We start from the raw sequence: 27970 nt of genomic DNA, 5'->3' as shown, positions 1-27970 counted from the left end.
TAAATATAAAGAATATTATTATTATTATTATTATTATTATTATTATTATTATTATTATTATTATTATTATTATTATTATTATTATTATTATTATTATTATTATTAAGAATAAGAATAATAATAAGCAGAAATCAATTCTACTTCTCTCCTATTGTTACTTGCAGAAAGGGCTGCTCCAGAGGTGGTACTCAACCAGTTGTGACAGGTTCTAGAGAACCAATCGTGGAAAGTTTGAGTAGTTTAGAGAACTGGCAAATAGGCTGGCCCCGGCCTTGCTGCCTCCCAGCTGATTTTCTTTTGCTGCCCTGAACAGGAGAACAGAGCTAGAAAGCAGGTCAGTGGGGTGGGGAGGGAATGGGGATTTTGCAGTGACCTTCCCCACTCCTGGGGGAAGGTCACTGCAAAATGGGGATTTTGCAGTATCCTTCCCCTGCCAGGCCCACCAAGCCATGTCACACCCACCAAGCCATGTCACACCCACAGAACTGGTAGTAAAAATTTTGGAATCCCACTACTGGGCTGCTCACAGTTTCTTCAGCATTAAGATTGTTCTGACAAATTTCAATATTATTTCAGGGAGTTTGGAGGAGCTTGAGAAAGGAGTTTTAAGTATCAAGTTTGCCTCTCATGAAATCCCCCATTTCCACTTTTAAAACCCTCCCAGGGTCCAAAAGGATTTTCACTCAGATTTAGGTAGAATTGTAAACAGAAATGAAAGCAGGTGGTCTGCAAAAGGCCTTCAATTGCTAAGAAAGTGGTTACCTAAACCTTGCTTTGTCCAAGCACTTTTTTAGATGGGTAAATAGAAAAAAATATATATCTCATTTAGAGTATAGAAAAGAATGCTACTATTGTGAGCTAAGGAAACTACTTGGACGAGAAGCAAAACATCTTCAAAGAAAAACCAGAAAGTCTAGTTGCCTCCTAAAAAAAGCACCTTTGGGACTACTATTGTTTAGTTACCAACTTTAGGTTTTCACTTATTTTCTAAAGCCACTGCATTTGACAACTCTAATAAGCTGTGCTTATTAACTTGTTGAATTGAAAGTTCAACTAGCACAAGATACTAACGACCTATATCTACGACTATCCAGTTTAATGTTTAATGTTTGTAAACTTGTAGTTCTGTTTCCAACTTAGAAGATCCAAATTTTGAAAGATTACTTTTTGGGGGGGTTGCCCAGACCATCTGTATATTATCAGACATATACCCCTGCCTTATGCTATGTCAGCTCAACATTCCAACTAATCTAATTTAGTCTTTATTCGGCAAATCAGCAGTTTCCAAAAGTCCCATGATTGTTGTAGGATGTTTTTGGACCATGTATGAATGTGGCGTTTTATACACCTATGGCACAATGTCTATGGAGATTCTCAGTCATCCAGGTCATGGTGCTTTTACAAGAGGCAACTGGACTTCCTTTGTTTTCCTTGAAGATGTTTTACTTCAGTGAATAAACTTCTTGGATGGTAAGCGAACCGTCTTCAAGGAAAAACAAAACAAAAGTCCAGTTGCCTCTTGAAAAAGCACCTTTGGGACACATATGGCACAAGTATCGCCCTAGGGCCTAGGGCCTCCAAAACAAAAGTGTAATGCAATCCTAAAACATGTTCGCCTAAAGAGCAGACAGATTTGGATCGGAGGTGGGTTGCTCCCGGTTCAGCCTGAATCGGGCAAACTGGTAATAGCGGTGGTGGGAGCTTCGCCCACCCGCCCCGACACTTCTGTGCATGCGTGCACACGAGCGAATCCATAGGGAAAAAAATAGAAATCCACCACTGAGTTGGATATGTACTATACATTGTGCCAGTAATTTGTGCCATTTTGTAAATGTGTTGGTTTATTGATTTTTGTCAAAACATTGTCCCACTCTCCAATAATGACAGCAGTCATCTGAAATATCAAACAAAGAATGACACACACACAGTGGCAGGTCATAAGTAAAAACCCTGTTAATATAGAAGACTGAGGTGTTCTTATTCTGTGCCACAAAAGGATGTGCAGAAGCATGGTTTTACACGGAAGAAGTTCTGCAAGTTTCAAGTCACATGTATACAGGGGGACAAAGCACTATGAGGACTAGAGATAATTGTCAAAATATTCGAACAGTGAACACTAAAGCATTACAATCAGTTATAGGCTGGAATTAAGAGCATAATTAAGGAAAAGAACATGGGAGGAGGCTGGGACAAGATGAAGAAGCTCCATGGTACATCAAAGTTTCTGGTTTGGCTGAAAGTGGCTTTGGTGGGTAAAATCTAATTTGGGTTGCTTTCTTGAAGTCTTGCAGACTTTTTGCTTGTCTGTCTTCACTCTTGCATGAAACCTGTGCAAGAAAAGATTAAGCAAAAACTACTAAGCTGAGTGCAATACACATTATTAAAAACCTATCCATTAAAAAAACTTAAGTCACAGAAGATTAGGTAGACAGGGCTTCAAACAGATGCAAAGGTTCTTTTGACATAATAAACCAAACCCAAAAGAACAAGGTTGCATTCACATGTAAAATTAAGACAGTTGTTAGGTTGTTCAAAAAAAAATTCAGTGCAAGAGCCATTTTGTGCATCAAACAGTTATTTTGAGGTAGCCTGTCCGCAATGGGCTGCTCTCAATCAAAAATTATATAGAATATACTTTATCCAAGTTGCCTTCTCCTATGCTGTGGGGTCTGCTTGCCTCTGTTCCCTATTGTTAACTTTTTAAAAATTAAGTGGCTTTTGCAAAGACTTTATAAGTCTCTAATGCTTTCTCATTGAGCCTGAAAAGCTTACCCCTGGAACTACTCATTCCTCGGGGAAGGATAAAGAGTACACTGTCATTGTATGCTGTCCAATTTTCTGGATATAATTCCATGTTTTTGCCAAAAGTGACTTTGACAGAAGAACATGCGTACAAATTTCACCAAAAACACATCTTGTAAATTGCTGAGTGGTTAAGCCGACCCTATCTGGATAGAAAAAAATCCAGATAATCTCTAGATAGCAACAAAGATATAGAGAAAACTGTTTGAATGCAGTGCCATCTTGTGGTCAGTGAGTATTTGAAAGGATAGATCGGAATTAGACTTGTAATTCCAGTCTGGGCAGAAACCATTAAAAGTACTTTACATTTTATTTACAAATTTGCCTGCTTCAGCTCTAGAGAATTCACGACCCCTCAACTTTGCTCGCTGGCAGGTTACTTACCAGATCTGCTGCATCTGCAGTGTTCATCTAACCTACCTAAAAAAAGGGTAGGTTAGATGAAGACCACTAATACCAGAGTCACACACTGTTCATGTCTGCTTCAACTTAAGTCATACAAACAAATACATAAAAAGAAATTGTATGAATGCTTGTGTGTGCTTTTTTATCATATGTGAAGTTGCTTGAATATTTAAAATCTTGTAAACAGTAAAAAAAAAAATCTATGTAAGAGAAAACTGTGAAGAATTTTTCTTTTTACCCCATTTAAAAATTTTGAGTTTTGACCCCTCTTTCCTTACCTCATTCTGCATTCGGCGAGTACTTTACGTCACTCATACCAGGGAACGATTCCTTACTGAGTTCAATGGAATTATCTAGAATTAAAGAATAAGGAAAGTTGGTTTCCAGCAGAATCATTTAGCTCCCATCAGTTTGATGGGAACCCCATTCAGTTCGGTTTGGGTTTTCCTATAGCTGATAGAGGATACAAGCAAAGAATTCACTACCTGATTGCTCAACTTTGATAATAGGGAGAGGTAATGTTAAAGCAAGAAGGAAAATTCAAAACTAAAGGAACCAGAAGGGGGGAAATACAGAACTAGATTTGTCCTTTTCTAATGTCCAAAAATTGTCATGAAAGAAGGGGCAATTGGAAGAGGCTTTTCTTCTTATAAAATGTAATCAAGAAAAGATGTAGGAATATCAAATTTCCATTATAATAATCTCGTGGTGGTCGGCAGAGAGAGCCATTCCTAATCAAGAGGAAACAAAAATGATTTTTTAAAAAAAACATGCATCATGATATAACAATGCAGGCGTCATCTTTTTATGTTTGTGTTGCATGTCACACGCAAGTACATAATTTGAATCACAATATTGTAACACACTTTTCATTACTTTTGTCCCTTTCCCCTGCACATGCTTCTGATAGTTATAAATTGCACATAGAAGATTTTGGGCAGATGAAAGTTTTAATATGAAAAAGTAACATAAAGTAATAGAATGCCTCATACAGGCAGCCTTTTAACACACACACACACACACACACACGGGAGAGGGAGGGGGGAGTATTTTATATAGTGTTTGGGTGAAATAAACATTACATTGTATTACATTACTATTGCCCTAAAGCAAGAGGAAATTGAATTCAGGTGTTGAAGGGAGTTCCTAGACTGTATGGAAATGCCAGAGGGGCTACATATGCATTTGCAGACTAAGACTGCTTCCCCTTTCTGGAAGTATGTAATAGGGTAGGGTTTACTTTCTTATGCCTCTTTTGAATTATATGACTCAGCAGCATTTCTAGTTCATTATTTAAATAACCATGATAGGTACATGAATTTTCTTCTGATAGCCTGAATTTAATTTGGAATATGACACAGGCTTTGTCAATAGGCTACAGGGAGGATAAAAATGGATGGTTTTTTTAAAAATAAAAATCAGATTTTTAAAAAATTAAATTTATTTTAATAAATGCTTTTGGAGTTAAAAATCTATCTAAAGGTAGTTTTCTATTTAAGATACATTAATAATCTAGTTTATTCAGCATGAAGTGGAGCTTAGTTATGTAGCATGAGGCTTTATATTCTGCAATATTGAGACTGTCGGTGAGTCAACAGCAGGTCAGAGGAGAAGCCGTTGCGGGACAGAGATGACAGTTGCTCTTTAAACATTATGATTTAAATCGAGCAGATTTAAATCAAGCCTTTTTACTAGTGATTTAAATCATGATTTAAATTGACTTGATTTAAATCAAATCCACCCTGCCAGGTTAGACCCAAAGCCTGTCTGATCCAGCTTCCTGGACATAAACAAGGACTACAGCCCCTTTTCTGCTTATCTACAAACACCTTCACAGCTAGAGGAAGGAAACAGCTATCTCTAGGAGCAGGTAGAAGATATGGTGGAATTGCTTGTACCTCACTTTTCACTTTTTCACTTTGGACTTTTTCACTTGTGTCCAATCGCACTTGGCCAATAAAGAATTCTATTCTATTCTACTCACAAAGGACCCTTAAGGAAGTGTATGCATTCTTAGTTCACACCTACCTGGCTCTATGGTCCTTTTGCCCATCAGTCCAACAAAGAAATCATGCATGTCTCCTATGGAAATATTAAAGTTTATTAGACAAAACAGTTTTCAACCAACTGGGGAAAAAGCAACAGTCTTGAGTTAATGTAGCGCTTGTAAATCACCTGGTAGGCTTATTTACTGCATTCTGAATTTCAGAGATAATTCTGAATCTGGCACAATGGTATTAAACACATGTTTGTATAGAACAGTCCACTTCTACCTGTATTAAATATGTTTCTAAAATGGGCTGTTGATTAACAAACTAGAATATTTATTTTATTGCAAAGTATTGGGGATGAATAGAAGTGTCACTCAAGAGACACCATCTGAACCATTTTTGGCTCAAGGCTTGTCACTAACCTATCTTAGCTTCTGCAGCAATTCGATCAATAAAATGACTGGAAGTGAATGCAGATTGCTTCAATCATTTAATAAAAAAGAGAGTTGTTTTATGTTGGGGGAGTGATTAATTTTGTATTTAATACTGTAAACCTACACATATTGTAAGTCACCCCAGCTCCACAAAAGGAAAAGTGTCGCGATATGTCATGTGACCGCAATGTGGCATGGTGAGTTTGGCACCTGTTCATTAAGTGGTAAATAAGCTGAATGGAACTCAATGTAACTTAGCATTAGAACAAAAGAATAAGGCTAGAAAAATCCTTTGTCCTGGTTGGTACATTCTGATGTCAAAGCCCTTGGACTTATCCAGGTGCCATGCTGGCTACAGCTAATCTCGGTCATGTTTTCCTATCTCCTTTCATGAACATCTTCGCATTTTAATAATATTAGAGGTGTAGCTGTGGAGACATCTAAAGAGAGATTTGTAATTCCATTCAATGTGAACGTTATTTTTAGTCCCATAATGCACACATTTCTCAGAAAAAGTCAGTTCAAATAATGTTAATATTGATGCTATTTTTGAAACATTTTTTCATAGTTGTCATAATTCAAATTCAGATCTGTATACACTCTGTGGATATTATTATATGTATTTTTTTCTTAAAGATATGCATTTTTGTATGTGTACATTAAATTGTGACACACATATTACAAAAATGTCTGGCAAAAATGGATTTAATAATCTAATAATCCCCCTGAACTGAAGACTTACTATGCTGACTTAATGCCTTCTTTTTTCAACCCTGAATCTTCTTCTCTACATTATCCTCCATTGGACCTAGCTAAGAATGAGAAAGAATTCTTGCATCTGTCATTCTAAGACTTGAATTCTGCACTCAAACTGTAGTGTGGCTGGAAATCTTAACCTCAATAAATGGTAAAAGGGAAACAGGTGAAACAGAAAATTCCTAAACTCAGAGCGGGCTAGAGATAGCGCAAAGCTGGTTTGTTTTGAAAGAGAAGGTGTGCCTTTAAAATAGTGCCAAACTCATTTTCTCTTCAATTCAAATGGCGCCTTCATCTTACTAATGGCTGAAGTTATCCTTCCATCTTATCCAGGGGTGGGTTGCTGCCGGTTTTACTACTGGTTCGCAACCCGTGCACAACGTGCGCTGTTCAATGTAAATTGTTGTTTGCACATGCGTAAAACAATTTTCAATGAACTGTGCACACACAGTCACTAAAAGCCAAAATGGTGGCGGCCCAGCAACAGCAAGGGAACCGGTTCGGGGGTGTGGCAGGCCTGGGTCGCTGCCGGTTCTGCGACCCAGGCCTGAATTCTACCTGTTGGGCTGAAGCAGGCCAAACCGGGAACAACCCACCTCTCATCTTATCCTTTTTTCCAGTGATGGACCTGTACTACTGAAGTTTATTCAATCAGAAACAACAATAGAGAAAGCAGTGTTTATTGCACAGATCAACTGATCAACTTACGTTTCTGGGAAGAGGCAATGGTCTGGGGATCTGGGGAAAAAAATACAAAACAGAAGGCTTAGCTGCACCACAACCATATGCCTTTCCAGATTTTAATGTAGAATGGCACACAGATACATACTGCGAGTTATCATAAATTTTCCAACATTTTTGTTTTCTTCCCAATCTCTGTTCCTATTTTAATTCTCTCCGCTTCTACTCTCTTTCCATTCTCTTATTTTCACTTACTCCTTTTGAACAGATCGAGTTGACAACAGTTACCTGATCACAAACCAAGCTTAGCATATTTAAAATAGAAGAAACTATTTCTAAAATGAACCCAGACCTTGGAGTAGATGATCTGCCGCTGAAACTTTGCTCCATTTTTAACCCCTCCCATCCTGGGTTAACGTGTACAGGGAGTCTTTGACTTGACAACCACAATTAAGCCCAATTTTTCCGTTGCTAAGCAAAGCAGTTATTAAGTGAGTTTTGCCCCATTTTATGACCCTTTTGCCACAGTTGTTAAGTGAATAACTTCTAACCCTAACCCTTCAGTTGTTAATGCAGCCGTGCAGTCACATTAAGCGAATCTGGCTTCCCACGTTGATTTTGCTTGTTGGAAGCTGGCTGGGAAGCTACAAAAGGTGATCAACTGATCCTGGGACCAAGCAAATGCTATAAATACACCCCAGTTGCCAAGCATCACGTAACCATGGGGATACTGCAACGGTCGTAAGTGGGAAGACCAGTGATAAGTCACTTTTTTCAGTGCTGTTGTACTTCAAACAGTCATTAAACAAATGGTTGTAATTCAAGGACTATTATATACACATTACATAAAGTTATATTTAAAGCTGCCGGGAATAATTTTATTAAGCTCTTAAAAGTAATGAGATTTGTTTGTCAAAGTAATAATATGGTGGGCACTAAGCCTTTAGAAATAATAAGGATTCCTTTTCTACACATTTGCCTCTTTATTTATTATACTTTTATCATTTTTCTCTCTGTTTTTTGTATTATAACCCCGTGTGTACTTAAACTGCTGGTCAGTCTATGATTTCAGAATGATATATATTGAAATAAATGAGCGTTAAATTTGAGGGATTAAAATATTGACACTATCATAAAGATTTCAAAACAAAAAGAGGAACATTATTTTGTAGTTGCATACGTTGCATTCTGTAGTCCTCTTAGAAATATTCACAACCCCTTTGGGGGAACTCTCCCATTTCAGAGAAAATTCATACCATTGTAACCTGCTTCTACAATGACTTGTTGAATTGCCTAGTACGTTTTTGGATTTCACTGAAAATCTCTCTCTCGTGTAATCTGAGGGTGTGAAGGAAATACTCATATTCCATTCAAAAACATGTACAGGCTATCTTGTTGCTAAATATTACATGTTATTATAAGGGTGACTTACAGACGCAGTGACTCAGTGGCTAAGACACTGAGCTTGTCGATCAGAAAGGTCGGCAGTTCAGCAGTGCGAATCCCTAGCACCGCGTAACCAAGTGAGCTCCCGTTACTTGTCCCCAGCTTCTGCCAACCTAGCAGTTTGAAAGCATGTAAAAAGTGCAAGTAGAAAAATAGGAAGCACCTTTGGTGGGAAGGTAACAGTGTTCCGTGCACCTTTGGTATTTAGTCATGCCGGCCACATGACCACAGAGACATCTTCGGACAGCGCTGGCTCTTCAGCTTTGAAACGGAGATGAGCACCGCCCCCTAGAGTCGGAAATGACTAGCACATATGTGCGAGGGGAACCTTTACTTTTAGCTTATAAGGCTGAACTTTTAAAACATAGACAAAAACCTTTCGACTTATCAAACATTATTGAATTGCTTTGGGGTTGATTTCTTAGTGATTACTTACTGATTTCTTCTTTGCCTGACAGCCTGAGCAGTGCCTCATAGGATATTCCTTGGCCACCATACAATCGTCGGAGCAAGGATAGTGGCAGCTTATAGAGTTCTGGGTTCTTCTGTTAAAATGAAAAAACAACATGACATCAATCAAAGTTGAAATAGCTATCCATAAGCTAATATTTCCTTTGTCCTCAACATTCTATTTCCATCTTGACTTTATCTCTTATGCAAGCACATCCTTTTGCAATAAGTATTTTCAATGCATAATTCGTCATAATCTTTATCGCACAGATAGCAAAATAATAGTTGAAAATGCCTACTGCAACCTCTCAGATCCTCTAGATTAATTATTTGAAGCTCAGTCCAATGGAGGACAAAATAATTAAATGCTATCTTGCTTCATTTATTCAGTAAAATAAATACGTAATAAACTTCTTTAATGCAATACGTAGTTGCTAAACAAAGAACTGCATCCTCATTCCAGGGAATTACCGAATTCTCGCCTTCAATTTAAGTTGCTGATTGTCAACTTGAAAGCCCTACGTGACGTAGGACAAGGACAGAGATGGTATTCAGCAGGTTCTGACCAGTTCTGGAGAACCGGTAGCAGAAACTTTGAGTAGTTCGGAGAGCCGGTAAATACCACCTCTGACTGACCCCGCCCGCATCTATTCTCTGCCTCCCGAGTCCCAGCTGATTGGGAGCGAATGGAGATTTTGCAGTAACCTTCCCCTGCAGTAGGGAGGGAATGGGGATTTTACAGTATCCTTCCCCTGCCACGCCCACCAAGCCACACCCACAGAAGCAGTAGTAAAAAAAATTTGAATCCCACCACTGGACCAGGTTATTTGAAAGATTATCTTTTCCCAATTACATCTACCCAAACCACCGGAGGATGGAAGCAAGGAATGTTAGGAGACCTCCTCTCCTAAGGAGGTCCATCTAGCAGGGCCAAGAAGAAGGGCCTTCTCCATGGTGGCTCCCTCCCTGTGGATCATCATCACCACAGAGATAAATTGGTCTCCACTTCAACAATCTTTCATAAGGCCCTAAAGGACCTGGTTTTGCCAATAGGCCTGGGGACCCCAGAGTGGGATGGAGCCCATCAAATGACTCATTTGATTGTTGGGGAGGGGTATTTATTTATTGTTTTGTATTGGGCTTTTATCCTTATAAGCCATCCAGAGTCATTGAGAATCAATTTATCAGTCATATACATTTCCTTAAATAAATAGGCTTCTCTCCAGCCTACGCCCCAAACTTTCCCAGTATTCAAATGTTCTGTGTACACTATCTTTTATCCCTGAAGAAAAGGTATAAAATGATACCATTACATCTCCCATTAAGACTTATTGATTTGATCTTGAACTTTATAAAAAGAGCTTTGTTTCCACCCCATTCCCTATGTTTTGTCATATCTTGTATGCCTTGTACAAATTTTTGTGTCTCATTTTAATTGATCCTCAAAATAATATTACCCACTATGGATTTTGGATATCATATGATAAATTGCATTTTGTTTGCATAGTTCAAATTCCCCAAAAAACATTCCCTGCACTTGAACTTCTTCAGACTTGTTGAAATTTCGAATTCACCACCACCAATAAAAGGTTTGGGATGAAGGATATTTAGTCCAACACTCTTAGAAGGCACCCATTTTGGAGAAAGTCTTGAATTAGAAGATGACAAAAGAACCAGAATCCCCACAGAGATAAAACACTGCTATTGTTGTTCTAAAAACCTTACTGTTATCTCACATTCTGGAGAACCTTGTGTTGGACTAGTGGGAAAATGTTTCAGAATGATAAGTAGCAAGAAAAGCTATGAGATTCATCAACAGGTGAAGTGAGTCAAGAGACTAAACTCGATGGGGATATGTAGAAGCCATTATCTAGACAAAAAGGGCTGAAGCATTTTTTTTTTCAAGTCTAGGACAAAGAGTTAACATTTAGAAGCAGTTCAGGCAGAAGCCTCCCTAATTCACTGAACAATAAGGAGGAGGAGGTACAGCACAATCAGACCGGTAATATTCTATTATTATAGCCAATTTCAGTAAAAGTAGTTTTAGCCTTCGTGTGGAGATGATTTCTTGGTCCGGTCTGGTGTCCCTAGTAGAGTTAACAGCAGGTGCTACAAAAATCAAAACCCACATAAGTACTATGAATGGAAGATCTAACCACTCAGGATAAACCATTACCATCTCCTTGCCCCAGGATAAAAACGGTCTGCTAGACATTTCCAGAGCACTTCACTTACTTCTTGCATCTTATTGTCCACCCACAGCTCTGAAAGTTTTTTTTTCTCTATCCCACTTCCAGATGCTCTGTGCAATTGAGGGACAATATGTTGACATAAATGGGAGGGGTAACCTGAAATGGTCCGTGTGGGGAAAATTGTGTGTCCCAATGATTTTGTCAGTCTCAGCGCAGCCAGGAAACTACCCTCTATTTCTCTTAGAGCAGGGGTGTCCAAACTTGGGAACTTTAAGACTTGTGGACTTCAATTCCCAGAATTCCCCAGCCGGCTGGCTGGGGAATTCTGGGAGTTGAAGTCCACAAGTCTTAAAGTTCCCAAGTTTGGACACCCCTGTCTTAGAGGAATCAAAACCCACCCATTTTTAAAAAAATGCTAAGTGGATTAATCACCAGTCAGTCAACCTAGAGCAGTGATGGCGGACGTATGGCACGCATGCCCAAAGTGGCGTTGCCTGTTTCTCTTTTGGGTTTCTGGAACGCATGCGCGCATGACGATCAGCTGGTTTTTGTCCGTGTGGCAGTGCTGGAAACCGAAAGAGTTGGTCTTCCTGTTTCTGGCGTGTACACCAGAAACTAGAAGATCAACTGGCCGGTGCACATACATGCGCCAGAAACTGGAAGTTCATTTCCCGGCACGCGCATGTCCCTTGGGCAGCTCCTCTTCAAGGGTGCGGCCCCGACGAGAGTGCGCGCAACACACACACACACACACGCAGTCCCTCTTCAGCACTTGGTGCCGAAAAGGTTCGCCACCACTGACCTAGAGAATGCAAAATTCTGCAATTGACCGACTTATCCTTGGTTTAATAGGAAGTGTACAAAGGATTTCTCTCTTTTACTTCTGACAGGGCACTTCCAGTGGCCATACGTTTCAATACGTTTTGGCTCCTCACTTGTTCTCCTCACCTAATATTCTGAGAATAGAACCCCAATTCCCACAACTAAACCCCCTCCTCAAATTCCAGGCCTCAAAATCTTCATGTGAGTATTAAGATCCATCTGTCTTTGGCTGTCCTTTGTGAGAAGTAGCTACCAGCATACTGACAATGCTAGCTAAACAAGTAATGTCTCTAAACCCTAATGAAATCTCTCCCTTCCGATGCCAATTCCATTCTAATTCCAGGTAAGAGCAGATTTTTACTTAAAAAGCTGCCAATTACCTCTCCTTATACAATATGTTAATCAGCCTAGGAGAAGAAAAGGGAGAGAACACTACTTTAATTTGGGGGTGGCTGCTGCAGTAAGTAAAGCAATTTGAGGGAGGGGACAGAGCAAAGTGTGTCCAAATTTCAAGAACATCAAAAAAAATAAGGAATTGCTTTGTTAAGAGTGGTAACGCTATGGTAATTTGAGTCCTATTTTGGACTGCACAGAAGTAACAAGAAGAGATTAAGATGGCTGAGTACAGAATTGGATTTCTCGAAGCTTTTTATCCTCAACGGATCTAATTCAGAAGGGATTTGACAAAAGAAGCTACTTAAGACTCCTTGCAGACCTTGCCCCCAAAAGCAATTTACACTGCATAAAACTCCCCCCCTCCTTTTTAACAGAAATGGGAGGAGGGGGGAAATTGTACCTCATCCTCTATTGAACTTCCTCTTTTTATACCTACGAATGAATGTCCCTTTTATATCAGATTAGATTCTGGCCCACCTACAAGATGACAGATTTGGAACACAGAAAGTTGATGTGAATTTTAGCTTATTCTGTCAGGAAATATTGAATTCAATATAAATGCATGGCAGGCCTTAAGTGTGGTCTGTGAATATTGTAGAGGGTAGTATAGGTAGTCCTTGACTTATAACAGTCCATTTAGTGACTGTTTGAAGTTACAATGGCACTGAAAAAGATAACATGACCATTTTTTAAAGGTGGCGCGGTGATTAGAATGCATTATTGCAGGCTACTTCTGCTGACTGCCGGCTGCCCGCAATTTGGCAGTTCGAATCTCACCAGGCTGAAGGTTAACTCAGCCTTCCATCCTTCCGAGGTGAGTAAAATGAGGACCCAGATTGTTGGGGGCAATAGGCTGACTCTGTAAACCACTTAGAGAGGGCTGTAAAAGCACTATGAAGCAGTATATAAGTCTAAGTGCTATTGCTAGTTTTTGCACTTACAACCATTGCAGAACCCACCTGGCCATGTGATCAAAATTCGGATGCTTGGCAACTGGCATGTATTAATGATGGTTGGTGTGTTCTGGGGTCATGTGATCACCTTTTGCGACCTTTTGACAAACAAAGTCAATGGGGAAGGCAGATTCACTTAACAACCATGTTACTAGCTTAACAACTACAGTGATTCACTTAACATTTGTTCCAAGAAAGGTGATAAAATGGGGCGAAACTCACTTACTTAGCAACAGAAATTTTGGGCTCAGTTTTTGTCGTAAGTTGAGGACTACCTGTGGACTGCAGAAATTTCAGAGTGGGCTGCACCGCCAGATTTTGCAGGATGGGAAGAGGAACATTTTAAAAAAAAAAAAAAATCTCCTTGCTAAAATAAATATCAAGACGTCCTAGAAAAAGAAGGCCAAATCTCTGTTTAATGAGCTATTCTGCAGATTGTTAAAGTGACATACAGGAGGAGCATTCCAAGGAAATGTTTGAAAAATAGAGGGACTCAAGGGAGCCGCTTATTAGCAATAGCACTTAGGCTTATGTACCGCTTCCCATTGCTTTTACAGCCCTCTCTAAGCTGTTTACAGAGTCAGCCTATTGCCCCCTTGGAAGGATGGAAGGCTGAGTCAACCTTGAGCCTGTGAGATTTGAACTGCCGAACTGCAGCTAGCAGTCAGCTGAAGTAGCCTGCAGTACTGCACTCTAACCATTGGGCCACCTCAGTTTATTTATTTCCTGAGGATTACCAGAGTCCTGTATTGAAAAACTACAGTAGTTAAAATATAGCTATGAATTGAGGAAGAGCTGAGAGAAGGCAAACATAGATATTCCATTACCTGGCGGCATCGACACATTTGTGTTAATACATCTCAGTTAAATAAATTCAAGATGAACAACAAAAAACATAAGCAACAGGAAGATCAACTATCTTGGCGATGATGGACAACAGGATAGACACAACATACTTATCATGTAGTACAATTATGTACAGGCTATGAGAAACAGTTTGGTGTAGAGATTAAGGCATCAGGCTAGAAGATGGGAGGTCGTGAGTTCTAGTCCCACCTCAAGCACAAAGCCAGCTGGGTGACCTTGGGCCAGTCACTTTCTCTCAGCCCTAGAAAGGAGGTAATGGTAAGCTATTTCTGGAAACCCTTGCCAAGAAAACTATAGGGACTTGTTCAGGCAATCTCTGAGAATCGGGCACGATTGGACAGAAGGAAAAATAGTAGCTGTACACAACAAAAGCAATTGTTGTATCTCTTCTTATCCTGTCCATACTCAAAGCTAACAGATTTATTTGCTGTGCCAGTGCCACATTGTGTTTTGCACATTTGCATTCAGTCATGTTACCATTTCTTTCTGCTTAATGATATAATCTTACTTTCTTAAATTCAGTTTTAAAATATTATTTAAATAAAAGTTTGTTGAAATTAAATAATACTGTAGCATAACTTTTTAAAAAACAAAAAGCTCTCTCCCACAAAAATTATAGAGGTTGTTTTTTTTTTAAAAAAAATTAATGTTGTTTGGGAATAGATTTCTATGAACAGACATTTTTTTGAAACTAAAATCAGTATTTCTGTCCTCAAAAGGCATACATATATATATAGAAAGTGAGGTTAGGAATTATTTTAATAGTACTGAAAGAGTGGAGATGAAATGTGAGTAAAATGATCCTTAACTTCAAGGTTCTTAACTTGAAATTATCTGTTGTGTTAATTTCTCCTAGTACTGTTTCCTACAGTTTTAAGTCCCATTCATCCAAAGATTTGTCTGCTTCCTCAAGATTTCCTTCTCAACCTCTTGAACAAACATCTAAAAAGAGAGGAGGGGAGCCAAAATCAGCCAAACTAACAATTTGAGACATGGGGGGGGGGGGAGATATTTAGTAGGGTTGCTGGATAATGTAATCTTGGAGAACTAAAAAAAAGCCACAAAAAGGTGCTTTATAGAGCACTGCTAAGATTTTCTGTACATATAAAACCATTACATTAAAACCAGACCTATTAAAGGTGAATTTAAACTACTTTTCCTCTATTGTTCTTGAGCAATTAACAGACTGGCAGTTGCTTAACCTTGTCAATCCATTTTCTTTTTTAAAAAGATAATTTAAAAAAATAAAACCTGAGACTAAGGAGAAATATCAAAAGCTAGTCCAAACTCTACAGTGCCTGTTGATTGTGTGAAGGTAGAAACAGTTTTGTTTTTAATTAACTTCCTCACATCTAATTTCAGTTCCAGTTCCAGATCATTTCCTTCCCTCCGGAGGGGAAAAGTATTGGCTACAAGGTCTTCTGCATTATGTATTAGCAGGCCCTTTCATCTTCCATCGCTGTAGCTTCATCAGGAGCTTCATCAGGAACGGTAGGTGAATAGTAGTAACAGAGCTGCCCATCACTGCAACGAGGAAGCACTCAGCTCTACACTGATAGTCCTCAACTTACAAGCATTCATTTAGTGACTATTCAAAGTTACAACAGCACTGAAAGGAAATGACCGATGACCGGTCCTCGGGCTTACGACCATTGCAGCAAACCCCCCCCCAAGGACATATGATCAAAATTCAGGCACTTGGCAACCCGCATCCATTTATGATGGCTGCAGGGTCACCATTTGCGGTCTTCTCAGCCAGATTCCCACAAACAAAGTCAATGCGGGGCGTGGCCTTTGCTTAACGACTATATGATTCACTTAACTCCTATAGTGATTTGCTTAACAACCGTGGCAAAAAAAGTTGTAAAATTGGGCTCAACTCACTGAACAAATGCCTTGCTTAGCAATAGAAATTCTGGTCCCAATTGTGGTCGTACGGTATGTCTTCCTCCATCTGCAGAGAAGTTTCATTCTATATTCCCTCTGAGACATCCACCCAACATATACCAGTATAATTTTATATGCAGATTTAAAGCAGATGGAGCACAGGAATATTTTTTTGGTTGTTGTTGCTGTTCTCTAGCAAACTGCCACACCATATATTTCAGTTTATCTCACCTTTGTTTGGACTCCGCTGGGCATCGGTTGCTCCAGAGACTCAATACAGTAACCACGACATAGCTTTGCCACTAATAAGGACAGCAACACCGTCAGAACAAGGGAACACTTCATTGTGGGGGATGGGGGGTTTCACCTGAGGGAGGAAAAACTTGGAAAGGGGGAAAAACACAATTAAAGGGTGCAGGGGAATTCAGAAATAGATAGTGGAGGGGGGGGGAAAGTCAGCACAGAAAAGAAAACTGTCAGGTGCAAAGAAATATCAACCATTCTATCTTTTGGGATGGTATAAAATTAAGCTATTGTTTTCATTTTTTAGGAAATTAATAAATTCGTCCCCTACCATGAGATTTCAGCTACAGAATAGAACTTAGTCACTTACTTTCTGAAAATAGGAAAGCAAAGTCTAAGTATTGAGAACACGTACTTTCCATTCTCTATTTAGTGAACATGTTCATTAAATGTACATCAGTGAACACAAATATTTTTTTTAAAAAAAGCAAATATTGAGGGGTTTACATTTGTCTTTTCGTACTTCTCTATATGCAGCAGATTAAATGTTTTTGCTTTCTTCTAAGTTCAGGATTTTATTTTGTTTTGGTTGTTTTCGTTCTACTCTTCATTTTTAATCAGTTGGATTCGTCTAAAGATAACTTCTTTTCTTTCTTTATATATTAAGTAGTTCTATTCTGTGCTTATTCCGGATCATATCGTATGACACGTGACCCAGAAGGAAAATTGCCTCTATTTCCAAAAAGTCTTAAGTTCAATATTTCCAAACCTGGGCTAATTATAGTGTTAAAATCCCCATAAATAATTAAATCTACATTACTAGGTTCACATAAGAGATCAATGACCCAGATTATTCCAATTTACCCTTTGTCTGTGTAGCATATAAATACTAATACATATTAACATTCTCCCTTTAGATTTCAGCCTTAGCATTTGAATCTCATCTTTATAATAATTTCCAGGATTCTTTTCTTCTATTCTCACATCAAGATAATAAAATTAGGCTCATTTAAACCCCATTTAGCACACCTCATTTTTTTTTGGGGGGGGGGGGGGCTTTCCTTTCCTTTTTATAAAAATACGTGTAACTAGATAATACCACCAAATTATTTCCTCTTAACTAAATCTCTTAGAGAAAAATCATATAATTTTGTAGAAAATGAAAAAAAAAAACCAGTGATGTTCCAGGATGCACATTTAATTATAGAAGTCATCATGTTAGTTTTTTGTAAACACACTTCATTATGTAATCACATTTTGAATTTGAAACAGATGAGTATTTTGCCTTATTCTCCTGCAAAGACTCCTGCTATTGTGTTGGAATATGACATATCTGGTCTTTGGTCCCTTCGTTTTTTGTTCTTTGTTTGTTTTTGTTTTTTTTAATTGTTTGAATCATCCTCTAGCCATTTCATATATTCGATTACGTTTAAAATTGAATATCTTTGTAAACATAATTATTTTTAACCCCAGGGATATTTGGTGTAAACCTGTATGTGTTACATCCTAAGTTTCCTTAAAGAATCTCAAGTTCGATTCTATTTCTAGTTGCTTTGCGTTGTGCACTTCTGCAGTAACTTATAAACTCCTACACTATTTGTCTTCATTGCCTTATCCATCTGAGCTGGCGATGGATTTTGTGGCGCTCTGTGAATCACTGGTTGTTCTAGGTTATGTCCATTTACATAACTTCCTTCATGATCATTAACCATGTTTACTGTATATTGCTTTGCCAGAGCTCTTCCTTTTGATAATACACGTTATTGGGAGATTTACTTCTGCATTAATTAGGCTTTTCACCAGCTGTGTTCTTTTCACTATCCCTAGCTGGGTCATGATGTTCAATATCCTCCACTTGTGATGTATATGGATTCTCAGTTCTTTGTATTTCCAATGTTAATTAATTCCGGTAGTTTTCATAAATTTCACCGAGTGTGTAGTTTTGAAAGTTTTCTGTTAAAGGTAAAGGTTCCCCTCACATATATGTGCTATTCGTTCCCGACTCTAGGGGGCAATGCTTATGTACATTTCAAAGCCGAAGAGCCAGCACTGTCCAAAGACGTCTCCATAGTCATGTAGCCGGCATAACTAAACGCCGAAGGCGCATGGGATGCTGTTACCTTCTCACCAAAGGTGGTTCCTATTTTTCTACTTGCATTTTTTTACGTGCTATCGAACTGCTAGGTTGGCAGAAGCTGGGACAAGTAACGGGAGCTCACTCCATTTCGCAGCACATAGGTTTGCTGTTACCCCTAATAAAAAATTATTTTACACTATATGTATTATCAAACTGGGTCTATAAACTACTGGGTTTGGGGTAGCTAATAAAGGTCAGTTTGGTAGGGATCAATTGTAAATGCCAAGTATTTTGTTCAATCTCAATATTTATTGAATAACTATTAAAAGAGTAAGATTCAATGGAATCGACATGTGTTACATTTATTAAACTCTACATTTATTGTCTGTGTCTAACTGAATGAGCCTTACTTGTTTGTCCCTACAACTCTATATTCAATTTGTTCTTGATTTTCCTTGCATTTGTACTTTTTCCTCCCTGAATTAGAAACTTTTCTGGTTGTTTTCCCTTTTTATATTCAGTTTCCATGATGTACAGCAATGTGTTTAGCTTGAATTTGTTGATTTAAACAATTCCGGATTTTTAGTGTTTTATTTTTCTTGACTTGATTTCCCCTTTTATTCGTTTTATAATAACTGTTCATTTTTTGTTCTTCAGTTATTGTTTCTATTTCCTCTCCTTCAAATCAAATATCTTTATTATGGTCTTTGAGCAGCCTTTACAATTGAATAATAAAAAAAAATAAAAATTGCAGTAAAAAAAGAAACAGTTTACTACAACTATTAGTTGTTAGAGGAGGAGAAAAATATGGGACAAGGAAACAGTGTGTCTAATTTAATTTTTTTGCACAGTTGTGTAACTTGGTAAAAAAAATTGGCCACTTGATATGTTAAGTGTAGGGTTAGTGCCCCTTAAAAAATAATGAAGATAACCTTTATCTGCCTGGGCCTTGTATTTGGAAATGTTTGGTGCAATCAAAGGATGCCTTGAGGCACTGTAGAAGAGGTGAGAGTATCTACTGTGTTTCCCCAAAACTAAGACAGGGTCTTATTTTCTTTGACCCCCCCCCCCCAAAAAAAAAGCACTTGGCCTTATTTTCGGGGAGGTCTTATCATTTTTGAAGTGGAGGCAGCGAGCGTGGTCACCTCATGGCTGCTGCTTGTTGCAATATTTTGGGGGAAGGCTTATTTTGGGGGGAGGGCTTATTTTAGCGCATGCACTCAAAAGCCCGATTGGGCTTATTATCCAGGGAGATCTTCTTTTCAGGGAAACAGGGTACCTCCTTAGAACCACGGGGCAACGCCTCTGTGAATAAAGGGTTCTGTGAAATCCTCCCTCTAGTAAAGCTGATGGAAGAGCATCAACATGGACTCTAGAAAAGGCCCATCTATCTTTGCTTGGTGTTAAATTGTACAAGCGTCCCACAATTCTCTTAACAATTGGTGATAGGATTCAGGGGTGTTGGTGGTATCATTCTGTCGATCAATGTGCCTGGTTCTCTCGTTTACTATTGATTTGGCCTTCTCTGAAGTTAATTGGCCTAATTACTCAAGAGAGTGGCCAAAACTGCAGATTTTTCCTCTATGCACAAATGGTGCCAATGGGATTGGTAATTGTTTAACAGCAGCAAAAGCATCAGGCCTGCAGGCTCAAACATAATTCTAAGGCCTGAGCTTAGGATCACAGTTCAGGCCTGAGCCGTAATACTAGGCACATGGGCTTCAAGCCTCAGTACTCAGGACGACAAATGTATCTTGTCTTTTTACGTACACTGAGAGCATATGCACCAAAGACAAATTCCTTGTGTGTCCAATCACACTTGGCCAATAAATAATTCTATTCTATTCTACTGCATTGGGGGTGCATTTTGGGCTATCAATCAAAGTCCTGAGAACATTTGATTCAATTGCTTCCTAAACCTTCAGGTTTATGCATGACCCGATTTGTATGCCATATAACAGTTGGGAAACTGTTTTTGCCATAAGCAATTGAACTGCTGCTGGGATATAATTTGTCCCTTGTTGCCTACAAAATTTAATTATTGCTTGTGAACTCTTTTGGGCAATAGAAGAGAGTTAATTTACCTGGGCTGCTAATTTTCTCGAGGTCTGAAATACTGTGCCCACTTACTTAAAGCTTTTGACCTGTTCCAGTTCATGGGAATCATTTGTCCACTTGTGCTCCTGTCAGAAAAGACTAGCACTTTAGATTTGCTGTAACTGATTATTAATTTCATTACAGTAGGGTGCCAGGGTTCTTAGTGCCCACTTCATGCCCACAAAAGACAAGGAGAGAAGAACTGCTTCATCAGCATAAAGCAAAATTAGGGAAATGTCTGTTGGCTAGTTTTGGACTGTGGATGCCCACTCTGTGGAGGATTTTGATCAGATAATTGGTGTATATGTTAAAAAGCAATGGTGCAAGGATTCATTCTTGTTTCACCTCCTTGATGGACTGCATAAAGTCGAAAAGGTTCTCTTCCCAGTTGTATCTTACTCTAAGCTCAGTTTTATCATTTAATTAATGAACTGGGAGCGGGAGTCTTTTACCTATGGAGGAACTGCTCAGGATGTCCCAAAGTCTTACCCCTGGAGATGTTGTCAAAAGCTACCTTGATATCAATAATGGCAGCATATAGGAGCGGGTTAAAGTAGTTTACATATTTATCTGCCAGATGTTGGAGCACTAGACATTGATCTATAGTAGAACATCCTGGTTGAAAGGTTACCTAGGTTTGGAGTTTGGTAAATAAGTACCTGAAACCCCAAAGGTGCTTTTTCAAGAGGCAACTGGATTTTCCGGGTTTTCACTGAAGACATTTCGCTGAGCTGAAGAAGCTTATTGGATAAGAAGCTAAACATCTTCCAAAAAACCCCAGTTGCCTCTTGAAAAAGCACCTTTGGGACGACTGAGAATCTCCATAGACAAGTATCTGGAATACAATTTGCTAATGATATTTAATAGGCTATTTGTTCTTTAATTAGCTGGGTCATTTCTGTCACCCTTTCTGTATAGGGGGATTAGTAGGGTTTCCCCCCAAAACCTTTGGAATTTTGACTGTGTGGTTGATGTAGAACCACACAGAAATGCCAATAGAGGAGCCCACCAATTTGAGTTGGATTTGATTAGCACAGGAGGAAATACAATCACTCCAAGGAGTTTTATCACACTTAAGCTGGTTGATGGTATTTGTTTACTTCATTGCATGTGATAAGGGGCCACTGCAGTAATGACGATGGTGATATATGCATCATGTAGGTGTTAGCACATCAGTTGCAATAAAGGGCTTGGGAGTGAGGTGGATAGTACAATGGAGTTGTGGGTTGTTGTTGTTGTTGGAACAGTTTGTTATGATGGGTCAGACTAGGGAGCAGTTTTTGGACCTTGTGGCTTCAATTAACAGAGACCACTTTTTCTGTTGATCTTTTTGAGTTTTTTTTTTCTTAGTAGATTTATATTTTCTTTATAATATGAATGGAATCTGGTGAGTTGACCTTTAGCAGGATAGCATAGGAACCAGGTAGTGCTGCTTTGACAGCAATGAAGTATTCTATCAAACAATTTCTTAGAGTGTTAACCCTTCCTGATTGGATGGCCTTTATTTTGACTTTATTAAAAAATATTGGAGCTTAACTGTGAGATTGTGATATACATCAAGCATTCTACTATCATGAGAGTTAGTTCTGTCTGGGTATGCCGTTAAGTTGCAGAGAGTTGAAGAGCACATGTGTGATGACCCGGGGCGTGGCACGAAGGCAACACAGCCAGAGTACCAGTATGAGTCCCTTTATTGACACCAACTTTGCCCCCAATGTCCGGTTTACTCTCCGGCCTAGAGGAAAGCTCTCCTGCAAATCTGCAGCAGCCTCTGGCAGGGCAAGATAATGAGACCCAGAAGCGAAGAATCATGGCAATAATTCCAGCAAGACAAAATAAGCACACAGAAGCACAGAAATAATTCAAACAGTCAGGAAGCATGCCAGGAATGCAGGCCACAACTCTCAACACTAGATGAATTCAGCATTTGTTCCTGACAAACGCCCCTCCCAACTGCCTCTCCTTTAAACTCCATCCCCAGGTGTGCCTTGTGAAGAGAATTGGGGCCCTTTCCTTCCTTGTAAGCCATGCAACCCACGTTGCTCTCTTCTGTGTTCTTCGCTGTGTGCTCTAGGATGAGGAGGGGGTGGGCCTTGGTTTGAACCCCCTCTCCCTTGTTCTACCTCTCTCCTGCTCTGCCCAGCCTGACTTTGCCCTTCCCCAGTTTCCTCCACAGCCAACGGAGCCACTCTCCCGCTCTCTGACAGCTGTTCATCTTCCATCTCAGATTCAGACTCCGATGGGGGCATGGGGGCATAACACTATGATTCCTTCCTCCAATTGAAACCACTGGGTTATCATATCTCTGTTAACCTTAACAAACTTAATAATTCATTCAAATTTCAAATTGTTAAGCCTGGAATTGGAGGGTCGTTTATATCCTCAGTCTCCATATCTCCCAAAATAGTCCAGTTCTTCTTTAAGGGAATGTCATTTGTTGTCAACACATAAAATTGTTGATTCATGAGGGAAAATTCTTAGGATAGGTTTACTCCTGTTCAATCAGCAAAGCTATAAGCAGACAGTGGGGTCCTAATGACAGTCATGAAATGACTTCATTGTAGGGCCTTCAATTGGAGGAATTGAGCCATTGTCTACAGAAGAGTTAGGAGAGGGTCTAATTGGAGAGAGGGACAAATCTGTGATCTTGGTTTGGCTTCATCCTTCTTTATAATCCTTTGCTATTCCCGTCTAGTTGACGATAGCTACCTTTCGGGAGGACCATTTCAAGTTTTCAAATAATAATAATAACAGCTCTCCTCATCATCATGTTTTCAATCATTTTTCCATCATCTTGGTAAGTACTCTCAACTCTAGAAACTGGCTGCCCGTATTATGATTGTTGAGAGAGTCAAGTAGGTTTTGTGACATGTTTGGAATTCTACCTTTAGTTTACCTTCTTGGTTACTGATATACATCACTTAGTTTGTCACAGTCAAACCACAGTTGATATTAATACTGGGTGTTATAAATAAATTTAAAAAATCCTACCCAATGTTTATAGTATAACACTTTAATTTTTCAGACTTTGTGCAGCCTCCTCTATGAAAGTCCTTTTTGTTCTGTCTGAGGATGGGCATTTATGTCTTATATATAAACGTTATCATGATGATTTCCAACACGGAGGACATATGGAAAGATGATACAAGCAATCCCTTATAAAGAGTTAATTCTTTCCCAATCAACAAAACAACAAAACAGCAGGGGGTTGGACTAGAAGGCCTCCAAGGTCCCTTCCGTTATTCTATTCTAATACAGTTAATGGGATCACTCAATGACTTTCAAACTGTAGGTGAAGAACTATTCACTCTGGCTGCAATTCTGTTCAATGGGCTTTAAGCAGCTAACTATTTACATGTCCACAGTCTTTTTGTATTTCAGTTTATTGTACAATCAAAGACTTCCTATTGTATTTTTAATAAATAATAAAGTAACTGGATTGCTCAAGACTGATAAACAAGGCTGCTCCTGTGGTTCATTTCTCTTTAATCGTAAATTTCATAGGTTAATCTTTTTTTACCCTTGCTTCTTTTATGCACACTTGTATTAAACTGAAATTTTAACATGCTAATTAATTTTTGTATTCATCTATGCAATATATTAAACTAATGGCATGATCTTCAGTAGAATTTTATTCCTTATAAACTTTCTACTCTAGATTTATAGTTATTTTATATTCATAGCTATTTTATATTCATGGAAACATATTTTTTCCATTGCTTTTGATATACTGATGTTATGCTCATTCACAGATATGGATGTGTCTTTAATAACATCTCTTGAATATAATCCAGATATCCTTATGATTCAGATGTATTTTAGTGGTTTTTTCCATTTTAATAAATGCACACAATAAATACATTCACACAAGCTATATGTTTGAAGGGGGGCCCTAAGAAATTACTAGGTTTGCATTATAAGCTTTAGGAGAGCAGGGAATAAATACAAACAAAACTTTTCACACAGAATATCACCAACTTTCCTATATAGAATTTATGGATTCTATGAATGCACACTTCAGGTTCATCTGACGATTCTGCAGGGAAAGAATCTGGTTTGGGGGGTGGGGGGCTTTTAATTTCTTGTACACTTTTTTGTTCTTTGTAAAGTTATGTTTTGGAACTTTTTAACTCCAAATTGCATTTAAATTTCTTAGAGGTATTAATCCCTTTCATATTTTTTACAATAGTTAAGTACTTTTGAATTCTAACAAAAGGTAAGCTCGTGGGCTGGATGAATAAATTAAAGATCACATTTATAACTTCCAATTCTAATTTAAAATAATATATGCATGACTAATTTAAAATAACAACATGCATGTAAATTTTATATCTGCGTGATTTGTACAGTACGCTTACAAATAATATAATAGCAAAGCCCAATGAAGTTCTCTTATATCTATTTAAGGAAAACATCTGTATTTTAATTTCAGTTCTGTAATGCTGTGAAGACTAATTTAGACAGAGACATATTTGCTTACATTAAGACTATAATGCCATATAAAACAAAGGTGCTATTAGATTTTTCATTCATCTACTTTCCCACACCTAATTTTTTGCTTGTTCATATTTGCATTGCAACATTTAACTGTACCTCAGTCATACTTATTCATTCAAAACCTGATCAGCCACCCAGCACCATTCATGCACAGCTTAAATATACGTCGCAATCTTTCAGCAGTCCTTATTCCCACCTATCAAATGGTTCTTCAGATGAGAAATCCAAGTAGCCAGCAGGACCGCTTTATGTGAAAAACCTAGATGTGGTCAGTGTGTTCAAAGTTCCAGAGGTGAAGCAGCCTTCAGTATCTTAGGATGGAGTTTGCCTTATCTCAGTACCTACTGTCTTTCCTCTGTTCTATTCTACGAAGGCAATCAAAACTTGCATGTAAACACTTGTGTCATACACATGGCAGTTCTCAAGATGCCAAGCCTTCTTACAGCCTTCTGGGGGATGCATACTCAGAATCCTTACAAGACATTGTAAAATGTCTATCTTAATACCTTGTGTACCTCTTTTTATGGACTCAGCAGGACTAAATCCTAAGTAGGGCCAGGAAAGGACTGGCCAGGAAGAGGCATGCACATCAGTGCTTACTGCCAGTCTATCTAAATGTTTGTCTCTTGCACTACCAAGCAGAGGGACAATTGCTACCAACCTAAATCTGGCCCAAAGTATGAGACCAGGTACGTGATTATCCAATGTTATGAAAAATCATAACATTTTAGATCTGGAATAATTTTTTTCAGTTCATTTGCTACAGTCCCAGGGCAAGGGGAAAATGATTAAACCCTTAACAGATTGCCATTCAGCACTTTCAAGCAAAGGAGAATCTATCATCTTTGGAGGCAAGTTTGTTCCACTGTTGAATAACTTATATTGTTAAGCAATTTCTCCATATATTCAGCAAAGTCTGTTTTCCTAAATTTCAATCCTGTAATTCAAATAGTTAAATTATGTTGCTGTATCATAACTCCATAACTCCTGTCTTCTGCTGGGGTGCATAAGAGCTCTCTGCATCAGATACATTCTCTTCTGAACCCCACCCTGGATTCTACATATACATACACACACACACACACACACACACACACACACACACACACACACAAACAATCATTTGCCCCTTTCATTCACTACTCTATTTGTTATTTAAATATCTATTGCCTTGCTAGCTGCTGGGAATTACAGTCCAGCATTTATAAATGCTGCCCTTAATTGCAAATTAGCATGCTTATATACTTTTAGTCGTTAAAAGCATAAGTATAGATTTAATTTGGGGCATTTTCTCATAGTGGCCAACACGATGCCCCCAATGTTCAGTTTACAATTAACTCGGCAAGAGAGAGTGACATAACTGTACTCTCCTCCCGCCGTTATTCCCGTGCAATTGATATTTAACCCACAGGTAATATTGAATTTTCATGAATTTATCCCATCCCTTTTTTTAAACCATCCAAGTTTAAAACAACTTCCCTGGGTTATTTATGGTGTGTTGAAGAAGTGCTTTCTTTAGCCTATTCAAAACCGCCTCCCGTTTCCCATTCACTTTTCATTAGTATCGGTGTTGGATGATATGACAGTATAGCAAACAAAATGCCCCCGTAAGACTCTTCTCAGATACCTCAGATAGGTCGGAAAGACAGGAAGAGTGCCAGCCGGGCAAAGACTTCTCGCAGTGAAAAGAACCCCACCACCCTCAATAAAGTTAGACGAAACTTTCACATATCCCTCCGCTTCCCCCCATTCTGTTGCTCTCGCCCCAAATCGCTAGCTTTCCCACTGCCGTCAAAATCCTACCCGTGATGAAGAAAGAAGCACAAGCGCGCTAGCAGCCTCGGCGGGCCGTTCCCGTGCCGGCGGCGAGAGCTGCTCTGCCGAGACGGGCAGAGAAGAGGCTCTTTCCGCAGCTTCTGGCGCCCGGGCGAAGAGTTTGGCGTCCCTCTCGCCCAGCAGCAGCAGCAGCAGCAACAACCGGACTGGAGGCAAAGCCCAAAGTCGACGCCAAGAGTTCCTCGCCGCCCGTTCCCGCCACTTTAATAAAGGGCGGGCTGCGATGGATTGGCGAGCGCCGGTAGTGGGTGGAGGAGAAAGGGAGGAAGGGTCCACTGAAGGCAACCTCTTCTCGAGCCGCACGCCCACGCCCACCGTTGCACAAGTTTCTCCACTGGTTCGCACGCACCTATATTGATAACACGCAACCAATCTCGTAGATGTCATCATGCCTACCAAACAACGATGCACGCAGGCATATATCCCCACCTCTCCTAATGCGTTGCCTCCACAGCACCGTCGCAGTCTCCCCTATGCCCACCCGTTGGCTGGAGGTTTCCCTTTGCAGGAAAATGGCCATGTAGCCCTTCACCTGCCAAGTCTTACTTAATCCACCTGGATTTCAAACATATTTAGACACAGATCATTTTGGAGTTCTTATCTATTACCACAGGTGTGTTTTTTTTTTTTTTGTCATCAGCCATATTCAAGATGTCAGTAATACACAGCAGTGGCAGCAGAATTCTTTGTTTTATTTTTATTTATTTTATTTCATCAAGCATGAATTAGATAACAGATATAAGTATAAACATGATTATGAATACATGAAATGAATACGAATACAAGGGAATATTAGGATAGGGACAGTAGGCACGTTGGTGCGCTTATGCACCTCCCTTAAAGACCTCTTAGGAATGGGGTAAGGTCGACAGTAGACAGACTAAGGTTAAAGTTGTAAGTGTTAGGGGAAGAAACCACAGAGTCAGGTAGTGCATTCCAGGCATTGACCACTCTGTTACTGAAGTCGTATTTTCTACAATCAAGTTTGGAGCGGTTTACCTTAAGTTTGTATCTATTGTCTATTATATATGTATTATTCTTCTTTAAATAACTTGTCTGAAGGGTCCCTCAAACTACGTTGTCCTCCATGGAAGTTGCCTTTGGATGCATAATCTGGCAAAAAGTATTATAAAACACT

The 27970-nt window shown here is 39.1% G+C and overlaps 1 protein-coding gene across 1 annotated transcript; it reads right to left on the bottom strand.

Annotated features, from left to right (window-relative positions):
- Positions 1-1844: 1844 nt before the first annotated feature.
- On the bottom strand, positions 1845-27045 carry TAC3 (tachykinin precursor 3). Its single transcript, XM_081934887.1, has 7 exons — positions 26800-27045; positions 16314-16464; positions 8952-9060; positions 7097-7126; positions 5236-5289; positions 3486-3560; positions 1845-2327 (listed from the first exon to the last, which is right to left on the bottom strand). The coding sequence occupies exons 2-6, from the start codon at positions 16425-16427 to the stop codon at positions 3487-3489; spliced, it is 381 nt and encodes a 126-aa protein (XP_081791013.1). The 5' UTR covers positions 16428-16464; positions 26800-27045; the 3' UTR covers positions 1845-2327; position 3486.
- Positions 27046-27970: the final 925 nt, after the last annotated feature.

The sequence above is a fragment of the Natrix helvetica genome, assembly GCF_964273705.1.
Source record: "Natrix helvetica genome assembly, chromosome: 1".
In the NCBI taxonomy this organism is placed as follows: domain Eukaryota; kingdom Metazoa; phylum Chordata; class Lepidosauria; order Squamata; family Natricidae; genus Natrix; species Natrix helvetica.
The sequence above is the reverse complement of the archived record's forward strand: the minus strand, read 5'-3'. Positions and strand labels throughout refer to the sequence as shown.

What these genes read in the sequence shown, in the direction of transcription:
- TAC3 (XM_081934887.1), bottom strand. Translation starts at nt 16,427, where the DNA reads ATGAAGTGTTCCCTTGTTCTGACGGTGTTGCTGTCCTTATTAGTGGCA. An exon ending in GTCAGGCAAAGAAGAAATCA is followed by an intron (nt 7,127 to 8,951) that starts GTAAGTAATCAC and finishes TTTTTTCCCCAG; the next exon opens with ATCCCCAGACCATTGCCTCT. An exon ending in CAAAAGGACCATAGAGCCAG is followed by an intron (nt 3,561 to 5,235) that starts GTAGGTGTGAAC and finishes CTTTAATTCTAG; the next exon opens with ATAATTCCATTGAACTCAGT.